Consider the following 17,992-nt stretch of genomic DNA (forward strand, 5'->3'; position numbering starts at 1 on the left):
AGAGTGAAGACATGCAATCTGAATCGTCATATTTTGCAACGCTTATTCATGTGTAATTGAGAGGATCCTGTCCGGCTAAAAAAACGAGTGGTTTGGGAGCTTCTGTAAAGGAAGAAATCCCTTATGAGAGTTGTGTGCCTCGCCTGAACCGAACAATTTATACTGTGCCAGGCTTTTGTGTCATGCCTTAAGTATCGTAAATGACCCCACAGGTCTTCCTGCTGGCAGCCTTTTTGTTCTTCTCCCTTCAGGCAAGCGTTCCTATTCTATTAAATGCTCCAGCTCTTGTTTTGCTGAGAGTTTCATTCTCGCACTGTATCTTTATGTCAGGTGTTGCAAGCCTAGGAATTTCTTTTCCTCTCTCTTTGGTAATTTATTCTGTACATTAATGTATCCTTGTATAAGTGCAAGGTGATTATCAGCCTTGCATGTTTTCCCCTTCCAACTTTTATTGCTGCGCTTCTGCTCTTTATTTTGTTTATTACTGTTTTCCAATGCAGTGCTTCTACAAAAGGCAGACAAACACAATCTTATTCTGGTTCTTTCAGCATTTCTTCAACACCTTACTTCAGGGGTGCCCAGACTTTTTTACCACAAGCAGCCAGCCTCTCGCGAGCTACCAACGACGGGGGGATGATGATGCTCCCAAACCGTTTTAAGGTTAATCTTATGTTGCCTCATATATTTAAAATAGAGAATTAGCTCTTTGTGCACTGTATTCTCTGTGCTTTCATCCTGGATCAGGCTGTGCCAAGGTGTAATTTTAAAATTACACACCATTTCATCCTGCACTTTCTACTTTGGCTTCAGACCAGACCTTTCCCACACACAAAAGTGAAAATCTCGTCCAGTTTAACCACATTTTCTTTGATTATTCACATAGTCCGACAGTCATTGCATCTTAAAACAACACCATTTATTTTTTAACTTTCTCCATTAATGTCGAAAGTAAACATAAACAGCATGTCTAGCTAGTCCTTGCTCTACGTTGCCCAGACTGTGTTGCAAACTAAAGCAGCGGTAGTGGACGCTGTCATTATAAAACATATTGATGGGTTGTGTAATTACTGTAACATTTGTAATTATGAGTGTACGTCTTTAAGAGCATGGGGGGGGGGGTAAAGTAAACTAGGAAAAAGAGAGTGTGGTGGAGCAGTAGTTGTTGATAGAGAAAGTTCCATGTGCTGCCAAAAAGAAACCAGTGGCTTCTTGTTTTCATTTTTTACAGTACGTATGGGAATTGTGCCATTGGCTGTATCAACCAGTCATCCTTCACTCATTGAATCACATTGCAAAATGAAAAATTGAATAGCTGTATGTTCTACTTTCAATTTGCATTGGATTATTTCTTTTTTTGCGTGCAACCCAGAATATCTGCAAAGAGACTACATCAGCAGTGCACAATTGCGCACACGCGCAGCTTAGAGGGAACATTGGCTGACGACTTTTTGGTTTTTTTTTTTTGGCACTCAGTTCCGCGATCGACCAAGACTGCATCGACGCATTGATCACCCCTGCCTTACTGCGTAGTCTTAAAACTCACAAAAACAGTCATGTCATTAACGTTTCAACGGCAAAGGCCACTTGTCAAACGTTGCGCTAATAAGGATCCAAATTAAGATGTCTTTGAGCACGCACCTTCTACAACACTTTCATGTCATTGACCGCTGTAATTGTCATTCATTAGCAGGAGTACTTCTTCGCTAGCCAGCGTACATGTCAATCATCATGATGAATGTCAAATGTCTCCGGAATATCCTGTCGACAGCGTGCGGCTAAATTAGACCTGGATTACATCACGACAGGTGCCCAAGAGAGATTATTGAAGATCAAGAAATATGACTCAGAACACTAACACGGGCGGCCATGTGGGCACGGGCGAAGTGCGGCACACTGCCCACGAGCAGGAGACCTCGGCTCGCGCGGCGAGTACAGGCAGGAGCTAATTCGCTGCTGTTACACAAGCCGGCACACAAGTCGTCAGTATTGCACCAGAACTATTTGAGAAGAAAAGCCAGCATTGTGATGCCAGGTGGCAACCCTCAGAGTGATCCTTAAGACAATAAGCCAGGATTTATGAGCCTCCAAACACAGACAGGAAGTCATCAGCCCCCAAATAAAAAACGGGCCTCCTCTGGATTATCAAACAAGCTTGGAGGAAACACAACATTTTTATGTTGTTGTTCTTTGTTGTTTTTTGGGGGAGGAAGAAAAAAAACAGAGATCAATTGTGCAACGTGATCCTCTTCAGAATCTGGCAAGCGAGATGGAATCACGCACGCTGTGTGCAGAAGGTGGACAAACAGCGTGCAGCACAGAGCACTCGGATGGTGTTGCTGTGCAAATGTCTGAGATGAACACTCGCTTTGTTGTTTCAACGGCCTCCTTCCCAGGACTCACTTTGACATGAGACTGGACGCAGCTCAAGGAAATGGACTGATACAAGGTTTAATATACTGTACAGCCAGACACATTGTCAGGTATACTGTATTGTTGTTTTTCTTAAGGGTGTCCACAGTTTGAACTTGGAATAGATTATTTTTATCCTATCAAATATAACATTCCATCATGTTCTAAGGGACAAATTGTTAAAAAATATGACCCGCAACCATCGCAGCCAATACCCAATTTGTTCATTTGGCATTTTGCCTTCCTCCATCCTATAGCGCTTATCCTCATTAGGGTCGCTGTTGAGTTGGAGCATGGCCAAATTGACTACGCGGGAGTCGAGTTACACCTTGGACTGTTCTTCATTGTGTGTATTTATTAGACACTCGTTCATTTTGTCATGCAGATTCGTAGGAATATATAGAGTACAAATATACAGCAACTACAGTATGTGTAATTTTTGCATTTGAGTAATTTACTGTTTTCTGATTGCATTTCTACACTAGGAAATAATTATGTGTACTGTGTATAAGCACAGCCTTGCAGCATTGCTAAAAAAAATGTAAAGAGAAAAAAGGAAAATAAGTCTGCCTAAGAGTTCTGACATGACACAAGGTCACAAAGATGATTCTGGTACTGACAATGTGCTCCCTACGCATCGTTCTGCTAATTTGTCAGTGAAAAGGAAAGCTGATGAAAAATGTTCAGAATGTGATTTTGAGAGAAAGGGTGTCGCGTGGGTGTGTTGCCCCCTCGCCCCCACCCCCGACATCAGCCTTGGAGATCGACACGCCATAGCACGTCCTTTAGATTTCCACGTGAATGAGCAGCATCTGAGTGATATCTGATCTCTCGTGCGAGGAGACATTGGCCAATGAACTCAACTTTTGTGACGCCCATTGCGTCTTTTCGTTCAATTCTTTCTTTGTTTTTCCATGAGCCCGCTGTATTGTGTTGCGGTGACGTCCTTGACATCATCTTTGAAAGGCGATGGGCAATTGTGATTACTTTGCCTTGCACAAACATTGACTCACGATCTCAAATTAGAAATGGTTTCAAGATGAGAATTTGCAAACAATCGTTATCATTCTCATTTTGTTTTCTGCAATCACAGTTTATAGCCTTGTTTTAAGAAAACATCATCTTGACATTCAGTGCAGTGAAGTTGTGGTTTGCGACTCGGTCTCACAGTCAGATGATCGTGCATTGAATTCCTGGTGGAACATCTTTGTGTGGAGTTCCGTTTATTTGTGCCTGCCGGAATGATAGACCGAAACTTCACATTTGATTGAATTAGTTTTAATTTCTATTAGCAGCCTGCGATTGGCTGGTGACCATTTCAGGGTGTTCCCCACCTCTCGCCTCAAGTCGGTTTGGACGGGCTCCAGGTCACCCGTAGCCCTAATAAGAACACAAACTGTCACGAAAAAGATGCCACAAAAAATGACGACTGGATTCTCATCTGGGCCACTAGCCCTTGTTTCTTGCCTTTCGGGCAAAACTCGTTACTTTGACGAAACATTAGCATTAAAAGTGGTCTGGCATAATTTCTTTTTTTTTTTTTTTTTTTTTGATAAGACAGCCTTCAAATAAGGGTGTTTTTTTGTCGTTGTTGTTTTATCGTGCACATGCACAGCCACGGGGATGAGAGTGGGGAGGGGGGACGAGAGGCCTTAACGGCGAACGCAGGCGCATGAGGCTGCCTGGCGAAGTTACAAGCCAGAAAAGATTAGCGTCCTGTGACGCGGGGAACAGAATGGCTTTTGTTTCCTTCAGCGTAATGAGCTCAAGCGGGCACATCACACCAATCAAGACACTAGATGTTATCACATTATACTATCCACGCACACACAGCCACCTGTTTTGTTTATGCAGAATACTTGTGGGCTTCAACTGGCTTTTGTGCTGTCATTAAAAAAAAAAATTCTCATTTTATTCCGCAGTGTCGGCCTTTGATCATGCTAGAAAAACCACTGCCCAAACATTAGGTACACCTGCAACCTCTCCACATATGAGTGATATCAAATATTATGCACAGCATTGATTGGCATTGCAACGTCAATGACGTCATTGCATTTGCCTATAACATTTCTGATATTTTGCTCCTCCCCTGTCATTAAATAAATATTTGCAATGTATTTTTTTAATATTGGCAGGCTCTATTTAATTATCTTTTTTTCATAGTTTATCTGTTGTTGTTGTTTTTTTTTTTTTTTACCTGTTCTGGAATGTGTACAAGTTTTTTAAAAGCCTTAAAATGTTTAATATAGTGCATCAATTTTAAGCCATTGGCAGTCACAAGACGTATGGGTTACGTCAGGAAGGGCATTCGACATGACCTCCCCACGTCACCCCCAACAGGTTTAGCTTTTCCACTGAACTTCAATTTCATGGAATTATGTAAGTGTTATGCTGTTAAAAATGATGAAACTATATTTGAACTACAATCAGACAAACCCCAAACAGCACAATATGTGAGCTCGGCGACAGGGTGGACAATTCTTGGCAGCACGATTCTATTACCAAACTGGCCCTGTACTGTTTTGGAAATATGAAAAGTTTTTAAATCAATTTTCATTTCGCAATGGCAGAATCTTGAATGTTAAGCTTGAAAAAATATCCCACAATGTGATGAAAATTTCCAAACATGGGAGTAAATAAATCCATCTAATCACTGTTTCAGGCTCAACTGAAGACAAAAAGCTCATCCTAATTAGAAAACATAATTAAAACATTTTAAAGCAAGCAATTAAGGGAAAACCTTTTTACCAGTATATGTCAAAATGTCCACTTCCAATAAGACCTTAGAGTTTTATTATTCTGACTACATTTTCAGGATGACTGAGTGATTCAACAAATGCACTTTTTCGTGATAGTGACACAATTCTGAATTAAAAACACCAAGGAAGATGGATCCCTACCTCTTGGAATCAAAACATGGATGTCTTGATAAAGTGTAGTTTAATTATATTGTGTAGGTTCTATTTGCTAAAGACAAGCAAGCGTGAACTCTGATTGCTGTCTTACCTTTAACCTGACTTGTTTGGAGGCCGAGTGGACACCAAATGAAGAAGAATAGTCCTAATTTAAAAAGCATGGTGGGTTAATTTCCGAGGGGGTCTTCTCTTGCAGAGCGTGTACGTGTCCTCATTAGTGCCGTCTAAGTTTCGGGGCGCCGTGGGGGGATCCCCGTGGACAGCAGAGGCGGCCGCATGGATGGACAAGTAGAGGCAGCAAAAGGGAGGAAAAGAGGAGAGACGGGGTGGGACACGCTCGGAATCCCAACTGGAGCTCGGGCCGCTTCCCGTCAGAGCGGCAACAGTGAGGTTAAAATAACAGATTCTGTTTAGGGTCTAATCTCTTTACCTTCTTCTCGCGGCTCGTAATCCACCACGTGCCCACCGAGCCTCATCCCGTTAGCCACCTTCTGGACACGAACGAGCACTGTCATCTGAGGCCACGTTTGGGCCAGTTCCAAACAACCTGCTCAATGGCACTGCCCACTCCACTCTGGCCCGTCCCGGCCTGGCAATGTCCCCTGGTCCTGCTGAGACGAACTGTGGAGCAAAGTAGGAGGGAAGGCCTCTTTTTATGCAGGCACCCAATGAGCTTTACTCCTTACACAACCAAACATGTGCGCTACAAGGTGCTGCATGCTGGAACCTCTGCTGGATGATGTCAATTGAAAACAGATTCTTGCACTTTCCACCTTGAATCTAATGATTATCTTTTTTTTTGTTGTTTTAGGCTCTTTTCTCACCCCTTCAGGTGTAATTAGCATCGCTATGTTTTCTTATGCTATTTTTTATCTTTTCTCTGTGCCAGTCCAATTTAAAATGACATCCTAATGCCGAGGTATTCAGAGAGCCTATCTGTCCCTTCTCAAGCCTCTCCATCAACAGCTGTTACTGTTGTGTTTTGTTGTCATTTTGTCTATTTTATTTTATTCTTCAAAACTATATACTAGCAGCTGTTGTTTTCTTTTGCTATTTTTTTTGTTGTTATCTCTTTTATCTAAGTATCTCCCCTCTCTGTGGCATGGTAGACAACTGATTAGCACATCTGCCACACAGTTCTGAGGCCCTGGGTTCAAATCTGCCATCACCTCTGTGAAGTTTGCATATTCTCCCCGTGCCTGCGTGGCTTTTCTCCAGGTACTCTGTTTTCCTCTCATCCCCAAAATGTGCATTATAGGTCAATTGAATACACTAAAATGCTCATAGAATGTGAGTGCGAATGGTTGTTTAAATGTGGCGTGTGATTTGACCAGTTCAGGGTGTGCCACCCCTTCCTCGCCCAAAGATAGTTGGGATAGGTTCCAATATAACCGCAAACCATCAGAGGATAAGTGGTATAGAAAATGAATGAATGAATGGCAGTTCCTTCTCATAATTCCCAAAAGTGGCCCTTTCATCAATCTTCAGTTAAATACATCCAACCATCCGTCATCGCTTTACTTGTAACGTCACAGGACAACAAGATTGTGGAACGTCATCGCTCCCTCCACGGTTTTGGCAGAGTGACGCAAACGTGTTGACCTGCGTCCTCATATGTCGTTTGGGGCGTATCAGGGCGGGAAGTCTCCGTGTGGCAAGTCTCCGCCTTCATCTCCTGCTGTGAAGAGGATTAGCTGCTCATGTTAGTTGCTAACAAATTGCTGCTGTAAATAAGCCTCTTCAAGAGCAGCCTAATCCCTCCTGGCACTTTTCTGACACACTAATCTCAATTTGGAACCGGCAAGGTCTGATGCGTGACACATTGTGAAGCAATATTCAATAGCTGGTGTGCCGAATATATGTGTGCATACGTGCATGACTGTACGTGCATCTTTTATTGTACTAGTTGTGAATTTGGATGTGGGCGTTGGAAGTGAGCTGGACCCAAACCCGGGTGACTGTCCTCGAGAAACAAAGTACACCCTGAAGCCATTCGTAGCCATTCGCAGGGCAAACATAAAAACCTACTGAAAATTTTGAATCTTCTATGAAACTAAGTTGCGGGGTTTTTTGTCATCAAATTTGAATGCAGAAGGAAGCTGGAGTACCTGTAAAAATTCAACCCAGAATATTTCAACTGTGACATAAAAGTGCTAACTACTACATTACCATACTGAGTTCGGCACCCACAGATTCAGCGATTCAGAAGTTTTCAAACATTTGTCCCTTCTATATTTCTATTTCTTTTCTATTTTTCTTTTTTTTTTTAGGGTGTAACCACCCACAAAATGCTAATTGGCGTTTAATCCCTGTTTATTCAAGGTTTTTGAACACAATTTTAATGGGCATCAATTATCCGTGGATTTTCTCTATTCATGGTGCAGCCGGGGTCTCAATCCCCTACAAATAGCGGGAGTCTACTGTCCTTCATAATCCCCATCAAGTGAGCATAATCAGTGGTGTCTGTGGACTGAGCAAGCAAGGGAAATGCACTTTGCATTTTGTATTCCAACACACAGCTGCTCAAATACCTCACCAGAGAGAGTTGGGAAAATGTCAAAACGTTTGATGGATGACCTAATGACCTATGATGTCATGGTGCCAGCGCACGTACGCAATGACGTCCGGTGGCCACGCAGGGCTCACATTCGATGAAAACAACATGAGATCATGTTCCCACGTATTATTTTGTCACATGAAATCATGTTCAGGGACACCTGTTTGGAACAAAGGAAAATAAGAGGGGCGGGGGGTCGTATGGGCAATAAAAAGGTCATTTGTGATCATACATGTCAACGTCACGTCAACGGTTCATGTAACCGCCTTCTGAAGGCTTCAATGAGACCACTGCAAAGAAAGGTCATCATGTGACCTGGGCAGGTGAAATCATGTCATGTCCAGAGGTCACACGGTATTTTAATGCATTATGGCCCCATCACACCATGACGTTCTGGTCAACGTTCTCTGAACATTTCAATCGTTCTATTTTTCAGCGTTCTCAAACGAGGATGACACATCTGGCGTGTGATTAACATGTGTCTAACGCCTGACTAACGTGTGTCTAACGCACGAGAAGCGTGTAAAAGCGACCAAATAAGATACCCCTAAAAATCATTAGCGTCTACTAACGTGTCACTGGCGCGCGACGAGCGATTTGTCAATGTTAGACGAGCGTGTTGAGCGTGTGACTATAAGGGTGAATAACGACAGAATAGCGTTTTGCTGGCGTGTAATTTTTACAGTGGAACGGGAACGAAAACGTTGGAAATTTCATACTCACTTCAGTGAGTTTGAACAGTCAGCATCATGCCGCCTAGATGAAAAAAAGGTGGGGTGCAAACTTCAGCAACTAGCGCTGCAAGTAAGAATGCAAAGCATCGGTTTATATACCCATATGCATGGACATTCGGGATGGACGCCAAAGGACGTTCGTTTGACTTTAGTTACACGCTGTGTGCGCTAGGAGATTGTTCAGTGGTCGTTGACAGGTCGCCAGTGAGTCGTTCACTGCAAAGCAAACGATTAAGTAACAACCAAGTAAAGCTCGGGTTACGACTGACTAACGATAGCCAAACGCGTGCAACGCTCGTCGAACCTGAGTTAAACGTTCCACGAACGTTCTTGAACGTTCTGCAGCGTTTAAAATTAAACGTTGATGAACGCTGGTCTCGGTGAGAACTTTTGTGCATGTTCAAAACTTTTTTTCCGGACCGCCGTTCTCCGCCGATTCCCAGCGATTATTGACGTTCACTAGCGTTCAAACAGTGCTCTTCTGGTGCTATGGCGACCATGGGCGACTACCAACATTTCCTCAAACGATATAGAACACTGACAAGAACGTCATGGTGTGACGGGGCCATTACAACTGCACTTGTTTTTGATAAGAGCTTTGAGAATGAGAACAGAAAAAATACATCGTCTTGGCTAAATACTTTATTTTTTTCAGATCTTCTCTCATCTCGGACACACGATTTCACCTGCCCAAGTCACTCGAGTGTCCCCATTCTATGACATTGCTGTGTGACCTCTGGTGATGACCCCTAACATCTCAGACACATGATTTCACCTGTCCAAATCACTGGCCGCTTGCCAAGTGATGATGTCATGGGTCATTAGGTCATCCATCAAACATTTTGATATTTTGCCAATATTGTTAGTCTCTCACCAGTCAATACTTGAGTGTGTCTGGTTGCTGTGAAATCTGAGAGGGGGAGTTTCTTAATTTTCTTTGCTGTCATTTTTCTGTTTGCCTTCAGCCAATTTGTCCATCATATGTCCCACATATTTTTTTTCTGAATCTGAAATTGGCTTTTTGTACTTCCCCACAAGCGACCACTCTGCTACTTTTTGTTCTAGCTGCTTGCAGTCTGACGTGATGCTACAATTTAAGTGCATTTATTTTTCTTGTTCTTACCTTTGAATGTGGAGTAAACGTCAATGCTCCATTTCAGAATTCAATTTCAAACTCGTCACCACCACTGCAGTCTCCTGGAATCTTAAGCACAAAGAATGCAAATGTTTCAGTCCATTTTTCTTTGAATTATCGATTGTCACTGGGCACCGTTCTCCTAAAAGTGTCGTCCTTGTGCAATTTAGGCTCCTCCACCTGAAAAAGTGTCAGTGAAAGTCACAGCAGTGAACTCGGTGACCCACTAACAGCCGGTCTGAATAGTGTTGTCATGGAGACAAGTCCTACTATAAAATGTGCTGACTCAACTAAAATACAGAGGGAAGGAAAACATATTGTTGAATGTCCACGCAACAGGTGCCCACCTCCCGGGGGACCACAAATACTGTACAGTATCGAGAAAATTCTGCCCAGTGATAGCTGGGATGACAGCCCTCCTGCGACACTCATGAGCATAAGCAGCTCAGAAAATGGATAGATGGATGGATGATTTAAATACCTGGGCACCAAACTGAAGTACAGTACTTCCTTCCTTGCTGCATTCCTGCTTGAGAGCGCATCACCCAGTTAGTCCAGCCTGTACATCACTTACATAAAGTGACTCTCATCTCTCAAAATAGAGTCTAAGATTAAGTAAGATTAGCATTAACAATATCAACTTCGCTTGTGCGCCATCGACGTTTGTACTTCATTCGACTTTGCATGAACACAACCCAATTGCGGTGGATTCATTTTGCCATTGAAAAGAAAAAGAAAAAAAACGCGTGGCTGAACCAGGATTTGATGCCAACAAGCATGACCTTCTCATGCGGGATGATGACTTGAATCATCGTGCAATTACAGGTCACTTTAAATTATGCAGCAAGGGCGGAAAGGTCCACTTGCCATCTGTCAGAAGGACTCGTGTTGCAAATGCATCCAAACGCTATTCTATTATTCTTGAAGTGCTTACATCCCTCAACTGTAGCTTTGCATTTGGATTTTATTCGATTTGTTGTACTTTATCCATTCCAAAGGAGAAATTGTCTTGATAACGAAAACTTATTGCCTGAATTCCTCCACAATGAGAACAAGGGAAGAGGCAGTGTAGGCAGGGAAGAGTGATGGGGGTGTGCCCTCGGGCACTTTGGGGGTAGTTTGTGTGATTGATTTCCTTTTATTTATTTGTTGCAGCAGTGGCAACGTGGAAATGTTAGACCTGAGGTACACATTTAATTGAATTTGATTTAATTTATCAGTGCTGCATGGTGGAATAATGCTTGTCGCACAATTCTGCAGTTCAGGGTTCAACACTTTCCTCAAACTTTCCCTGTCCTTTCATTTGAGTAGCAAAGGTGTGACGGTTTTCTAAAATGTTACCCTTTTCTAGACATTTTATGTAAGAATATCACATAAGTACTCTGTATTACAGTACTCAATGCACCTTCAAATAATCGTCAACATGTGTGCTTACATACCGTCTGTCTACCCTTGTATTGTTTACGATGGCGTTGCAGTGATGTGACAGTCATCCAAATTGGAGAAGGGGAGGCTAAAGCCCAAATAAAGCCGCGATTGGCGTAACGCTTCCCTTTGGGAAAGTCCATTTGCAGTATAAACCATGTGGCGTTAGAGTGGCAATAGCAACTTTATTTTGTACGCGACGATTGTCCGAATCTGCCTTAACCTGTGCTGACGATCTAGTAACTGTTTGGTCAATCGGCCCCCAAGTGGCTAAGTGGATGATAAGCATCAAAAGTGGAAGTGTGCATCAATGGCCCACCATCAGGAAGCAGGAGGCAATTAAATGGTTTAATCGTGCTTCTGCTGGCCTGCTCCCCACCTGGAAGGCCACAAAGCAAGCAAAGTGGAGGCAGTCATTTGCTTAAGGTTCTTTTCCGGCCTGTTGTCGATTAGTTTGTTTTAAAAAAAGGAAATAATTATGCTGATATCAAAACTCTGGAGTTTTCCTTTCACCTGAATCAAGCAGAGTGCATGAGTGGCAACTCATGATGAGATTTTTTTTTGGGACAGATGTTCTCAGGGTGAGAGTTTGACATCCTTCCAAAAAAAAAGGATCCCCATTAATTTGCCTTTGATTATGTCGTATCTTTTGATTAAAGGAATATCATGAAACCTGCACATATTTTCATGTGCTGCATCGTTCAACAAATCTTCAGTGGTTTACTTGTAGCAGAATACTTGTGATCTTGGACAGAAACTTAATTTGAATATTAGTATTCTACTATCTTCAGTATATTCAGCTCTGAGCCCCTTCCTGTTTGCAGTGGTACTGGATAGGCTGACAGATGAGGTTAGACGGGAATCCCCTTGGACCGTGATGTTTGCAGATGATATTGTGATATGCAGTGAAAGCAGGGAGCAGGTGGAGGGTTAGAAAGGGTTAGAAAATTAGAAAGATGGAGACGTGCAATGGAAAGGAGAGGAATGAAGATTAGTTGAAGTAAAACAGAATATATGTGCGTGAATGAGAGAAGTGGAGGGGGAAGAGTGAAGCTCCAGGGAGAAGAGATAGCGAGAGTGGCTGACTTGAAATACTTGGGGTCAACAATAAAGAGCAATGGAGAGTGTGTTAAGGAAGTGAAGAAACGGATCCAAGCGGGTTGGAACAGTTGGCAGAAGGTGTCTGGTGTTCTATGTGACAGAAGAGTCTCCGCCGGGATGAAGGGCAAAGTTTATAAAACAGTGGTGAGGCCAGCCATGATGAACGGATTAGAGACAGTGGCTCTGAAGAAACAACAACAGGAAGCAGAACTGGAGGTAGCAGAAATGAAGATGCCGAGGTTCTCGCTCGGAGTGAGTAGGTTGGATAGGATTAGAAATGAGCTCATTAGAGGGACAGCCAAAGTTGGATGTTTTGGAGACAAGGTTCGTGAGAGCAGACTTCGATGGTTTAGACATGTCCAGAGGCGAGAGAGTGAGTATATTGGTACAAGGGTGCTAAGGATGGAGCTGCCAGGCAAAAGAGCAAAAGGAAGAGCAAAGAAAAGGTTGATGGATGTTGTGAGGGAAGACATGAGGGCAGTTGGGGTTAGAAAGGAAGATGCACGAGATAGGCTTAGATGGAAAAAGATGACACGCTATGGCGACCCCTAACGGAACAACCTGTAAGAATATATACATTATATATATTATAATATTATTTATGTCTATTCATGAAGAAAATAAAGACAACTGTTAATATATCTTGTGGTGTACTACCCTTGTGCACTAGCCTTTTTGTCTTTGTTTGCCCCACCGAATAATCATATCAAATTGTACTATCATGCTCTAAAAACATGAAACCTTCACCCAAAAGGTATGTTGAAAATGAACAACTTTATTCTAATAAGATTTTCTCTACTGGGTTTTGACTATTTTCTATAAAAAAAAATTGTTCTGATTACAACTTTTTCACAAGATTTGAAGTTTTTCTTTCAAAAAAAAAAACATAACATATTACAGTAAATGTATTTCTTTTTGTTTGGGGGGGTGACTTTTCTTAGAACTTTATTCTCATAACTAATTAGAACAAAACCAACCCAAGGGTTGGAAGCATAAAAGTACAATATTTTTCTCTGACGAATCATTCACCGGGCAAAAACACTTTTGGAGCAGATTGTTCTGCTGCCTCACACAGAAATCGGATCAAATCCAGTTAAGGCACTTTAACACGAGAGGCATCCATTACAAATTGTTGATTAACATGAGTAACATAAGATAAGTAAAAAGTAAAATATGTATGGATCATAGACATTACTTCTCGTGCTTTGTAGGAAAATGTTGACTATAAAATTGTTTGCATTATACACACACACACCTGCAGTTTTAACCATTTTGTTCCAGAGAAATCATTCAAATTGTATCTGTCCCATTTCTTCTAGTGTCCCGCAGGGCTCTCTCTCAGCTCCCCTGCTCTTTGTCACCTCCATCCTATCTCTTGACAATGTCTTCTATTCATGAGGTCAAGAGTCGCGATGTCATCCTCATCAGCACACTCCCCTTCCAAGCACACCTAAACAACATTACCCATTCTGCAAGCTTTCACTTCTAAAACATAAATCACCTCCATGCATCCCTTTTTGGTCTCCCCCACAAGTCCCTACAAAAACGACAGCTTCTGCAGAACTTTGTCACGCATATGATCACAAGGACCCCTTCTACTCACGACATTGCTGCAGCCTTGCAGTAACTCCACTGGCTCCCTGTCCGGTGCTGCATTGAATATAAAATGCAGATCTCCACCTTCAAGGCCATCAATTACCTCACTCTGCCATATTTTGCTGATCGCTACCAATTGACCTCTGAGCAACATTCTTAATTCACGCTCTTCAAATCCAAATTCAAGACACACCTATTCACTTTAATGTTTGCCATCGCATTCGTGGTTTATGTTTTATCTTTTTTATTGGATCGTTTGATTACTTTTAACTATGCTTGTGTGCTTGAGTGGCTCGAAAGGGGGTCATAAATAAAATCCTTGTCACTTCAGCCCTAAGCATTTCAGTCAGTTATTTGGAAACACAGGGAGAACATGCAAGCTAAACAAGGGGGTGGGGGGTATTTGACCCCCAGTCCTCAGAACTGTGAAGCTGACGATTAACCAGTCATCCACCTTTCCACCCAATTGTTGTTGTTTACAAATACAGTCAAACAAATTTGGTCAGATATGTTTCTTCCATAGTAAATGATCTGTTCTACATTTAAACTTGTCATCACAAAATTTTGTCAACTGCACTAGCAGTTTTTCCAATTTCTTTTGATCATGCAAATGTAAAAAAAAAAAAAAGTCAACTACTGCACTGTAAAGAAAGAGAAATTACATTCCGATTTTTAGGAGCTGTCCATGGAACCAAAGCCTTAAAAAAAATGTTTTAACAAACTGCACATCAAAAGATAATTGCTCAGTGTTTCCCATCCTTTATTGAGTAACGGCATCTGTTTTAGATGAGAAAAATCTCATGGCACCCCATCAGAAAGAATGTCACAAAAAGTATGAATACCGATATAATGATAATTTCATCACAATTTACTTACAAACTGACTTCATTTGGGGTCTGGGTCTATTTAATTAAACAGTGCGCCAATGAACTACCAGAAGCCAAGGCTATGACTTGTAATATGGCAACAGGTGGAATGACAACAAATAATATCCACGTTGTTATCATATCTGCTCCCATGTCACGCAGCGGGGTTTGTTTGTTTTCCATGTCACTATAATGTACGTCACTGGCATAGAAAGCTAAACAAACATAGCGTAATTCCCGGCCTACAGAGCGCAGCTGGTTACAAGCCTCACCGAGTACATTTGTAAAGGAAATACCATTTGGTACATACACCGCAGCTGTGTAAAAGGGGCAAGTGCCCACATTGAGACCGACATTGAAACATGATGAGATCTATCCAAAGAAAGACGTTACACGGAAAGAGTTTCACGCGAGTGCAGCGCTAAAGTTAGCGCTAATGCTAGCGATGCATATGCAAACGCTAGCGCAGGGCTAGCCCTAACGCTAACAGGGCCAGTTAAAATCAAACGTGCCGATAAATATCACTGAGACACGCCAGCAACACGCTAGCACAGCGCTAACGCTAGCACATCGCTAACAGGGCAGGTAAAAGTCACTTCCTCAGCATATATTTTCCACCGGTCTTATTCTTACCTTTTCCTATCGCGTGTTCCCTTGCGGCTGTTAAAGCAAAGCAAATTTATTTGTATCGCACATTTCATACACGAGGTAACTCAATGTGCTTTACATGATTAAAGGCATTTGAAAACAAAGAGATAAAACATTTAAAACGCAATAGAAACAACAAAAATGACAAACAAAATATTTATATTAAAACCGCATACAGTACAAGTAATATGATCAAAAAGTGGATGGATATATTCTATCACGCATGAGAAAAAAGTTTTCAACTTGGATTTAAAAACATTCACACTTGGGGCTGACCACACCTCTGTTGGCAACTTATTCCATTTGTGTACAGCATAATATTCAATTTATGTGCAGCATAATAGAAAAAAAATGCACAAATTAGCCATATCACTGCATAAACCGGAAAGTTGAAAGGGTGTGAAAAAATGTTGCGGCTAGTAGGGTTATTACGGTATACTATTTATAATTACTAAATAATTTTAGGACAAACTTTTGACAAGTTCCTTCAGAATATCTCACCTGGCAGCCTGGTTTGTAATCACTGTTTTAAATTAATTGGGCCTAATTATCAGTGTGTGCACACCCCACGTTTACAAAAAAAAAAAAAGACCCCCGACAAGGGGTGAGCAGGGATGATACATGCACTTGGCATGAATGGCATACATTTAGTGACATGTACTGGGAGATTGGCTTTCCTGGCATCTACTATGAAGACAGATGGGTGATGATGTCAACACTGTGTACTTTGAGCTTGCCTTGCAAAAAAAAAAAAAAAAAAAGAAAAAAAATACACACACAGAGCCTAAAACCAAATAAAATCCAAACAGCATGAATTTTAGAGATCTTCATTCTAATGTACGTCAACCTTATAGAGCGTATGCAAAGCAACATGCGAGCGTATGTCAAGGTAACCTGATAAGAGGCACAATTGTTTGAGCAGAAAGATGAGATTAAATATTGAAGCCGTTATCCCAGAGATGACATTAATTGTGACGCCGGGGAAATTTCTCCTGGAGACACTCTGATTAAGACGCTTCAGTGACAAGATGCTTTATGATGAGGAAGTAAGTGGCCCAAAGGTGTCACATGGGAGCCTGAATGGGGCTCACGTGAGGAATCATAACCTTCCTTGCTTATAATACAGACCACAGGTGGATGAAACGCTCACGTTTGGGCCCTGAAGGGATTCCAGCATCTATTGAAGGAGAAGCTGGAGGAGGAGGAGCAGGCAAAGTTGTGCAGGTAGAGGGAAGATGGAGCCATGAATCGTGCTATCCGGTGTGTAATATCCCCAGTGGGCTGGGTTCATTTCATCAAGCAGGACCGGGGAGTCGAGCGAAGTTGATGTGTGTGGCGGCGATAAGAAGCAAGTGAAGGACAATGGGCCAACGGAGGAGGAAAAAGTGGTGAAGCAGGATGTCGTGAAAGGGAGGCAGACACATAAAAAGCGCAGGGGAGGATGGGAAAAGTAATAACGTGGAGCGAGGACGCCGAGCACAGGAAGTGGAGAAAGAGGTCGAACAAAGTGGCAGCTTATCAAAGGTGACTGTGACTGCAGTGAGGATGAGCTCCATCGGTGTGGCGACTACTTAACTCAATCAAATACAATATAGTAACATAGTACAATACATAATACCATGTTCCATTGCTTGCTGCATAAACAGCTTGCTTATAGTTGTATATTTGTGCTTATCTATTTTTCTTAGATGAGAAATCTGACCAAAAATCAGACATTAATGTTACATAAATGTCATCAATTGATTCAGAAAATCTAATAACCTAAAGAGGGCAGCATGGTGGCTCAGTTGGTAAAGCGTTGGCCTCACAGTTCTGAGGTCCCGGACCCCCCTGTGTGGAGTTTGCATGTTCTCCCCATACCTGTGTGGGTTTTCCTCAGGCACTCCAGTTTACTCTCACATTCCCAAAACATGCAACATTAAAGGGGAAATCCAGTGCTTTGCATGAACAATGTATCCAGTAGGTCATGTAATATGTTCTCTATTTTGACAATGTCATGTTCATTTAATAGTGTTTTGAGAAGATTTTTATCGACAATTAAGAATTTTCAGGGGTGCTGCCATTTTCGCAAGTCACATAACTTACATGCGCGTGACCAAAGGCTCGATTACATTGTGCCCAGCGCTGATTTCTCGGATTTATCCCCATCTGATGAAGAAATAGCAGTACCGGTTGATCGGGAAGATGGTGTCTGGCGGAGGCTGCGAGCCGAAGCTCAGACGCCGAAGCTCGGCTCGTAGCCTCCGCCGGATGCCTAAGCACAGCTTGTGGCCTGCCGCAGGAGCTCGCTTATCAGGCTCCGCGTCATTCCCATCCAAAGAAACATTGCGTCTGCCGGCCCGGGGACCTTTGTTTACGCACTTACGTACCGCGTGTCGGCCTTCCAGTAGTCAGACTCCGGCGTCATTCCGCCCGAAGAACCATCCGAATATTCAACATTATTTACAGCCACAGGTTCAAATTTGTATGGAAGTATTTCTCCGTCTTCCCGATCAACCGATACTGCTATTTCTTCATCAGATGAGGATAAATCCGAGAAATCAGCGCTGGGCACAATGTAATCAAGCCTTCCGTGCGGCACCTTCCACTTCACATCCGCGCATGTA

At 42.3% G+C, this 17,992-nt stretch overlaps 1 protein-coding gene across 9 annotated transcripts in view; it reads right to left on the reverse strand.

Moving 5' to 3' along the window:
* The window catches only part of impg1b (interphotoreceptor matrix proteoglycan 1b), a 39,691-nt gene extending 24,245 nt beyond the window's left edge, over nt 1-15,446 (reverse strand). For 4 of the 9 annotated variants that reach the window (XM_061843960.1, XM_061843964.1, XM_061843962.1 and 1 more), the window contains exons 1-3: nt 15,372-15,446; nt 9,739-9,819; nt 5,755-5,945 (exon numbers count right to left, since the gene is read on the reverse strand). In XM_061843960.1, the coding sequence (XP_061699944.1) occupies nt 5,755-5,839 (85 nt within the window). In that variant the 5' untranslated portion in view covers nt 5,840-5,945; nt 9,739-9,819; nt 15,372-15,446. Of the gene's footprint in view, nt 1-5,415; nt 5,946-6,845; nt 7,003-9,738; nt 9,820-15,371 lie in introns of those variants that run through there. The other 5 variants (XM_061843961.1, XM_061843958.1, XM_061843959.1 and 2 more) reach the window with 4 other exon arrangements.
* Between the last annotated feature and the right edge of the window lie 2,546 nt (nt 15,447-17,992).

The sequence above is a fragment of the Syngnathoides biaculeatus genome, chromosome 15 (genome assembly GCF_019802595.1).
Source record: "Syngnathoides biaculeatus isolate LvHL_M chromosome 15, ASM1980259v1, whole genome shotgun sequence".
NCBI lineage: Eukaryota > Metazoa > Chordata > Actinopteri > Syngnathiformes > Syngnathidae > Syngnathoides > Syngnathoides biaculeatus.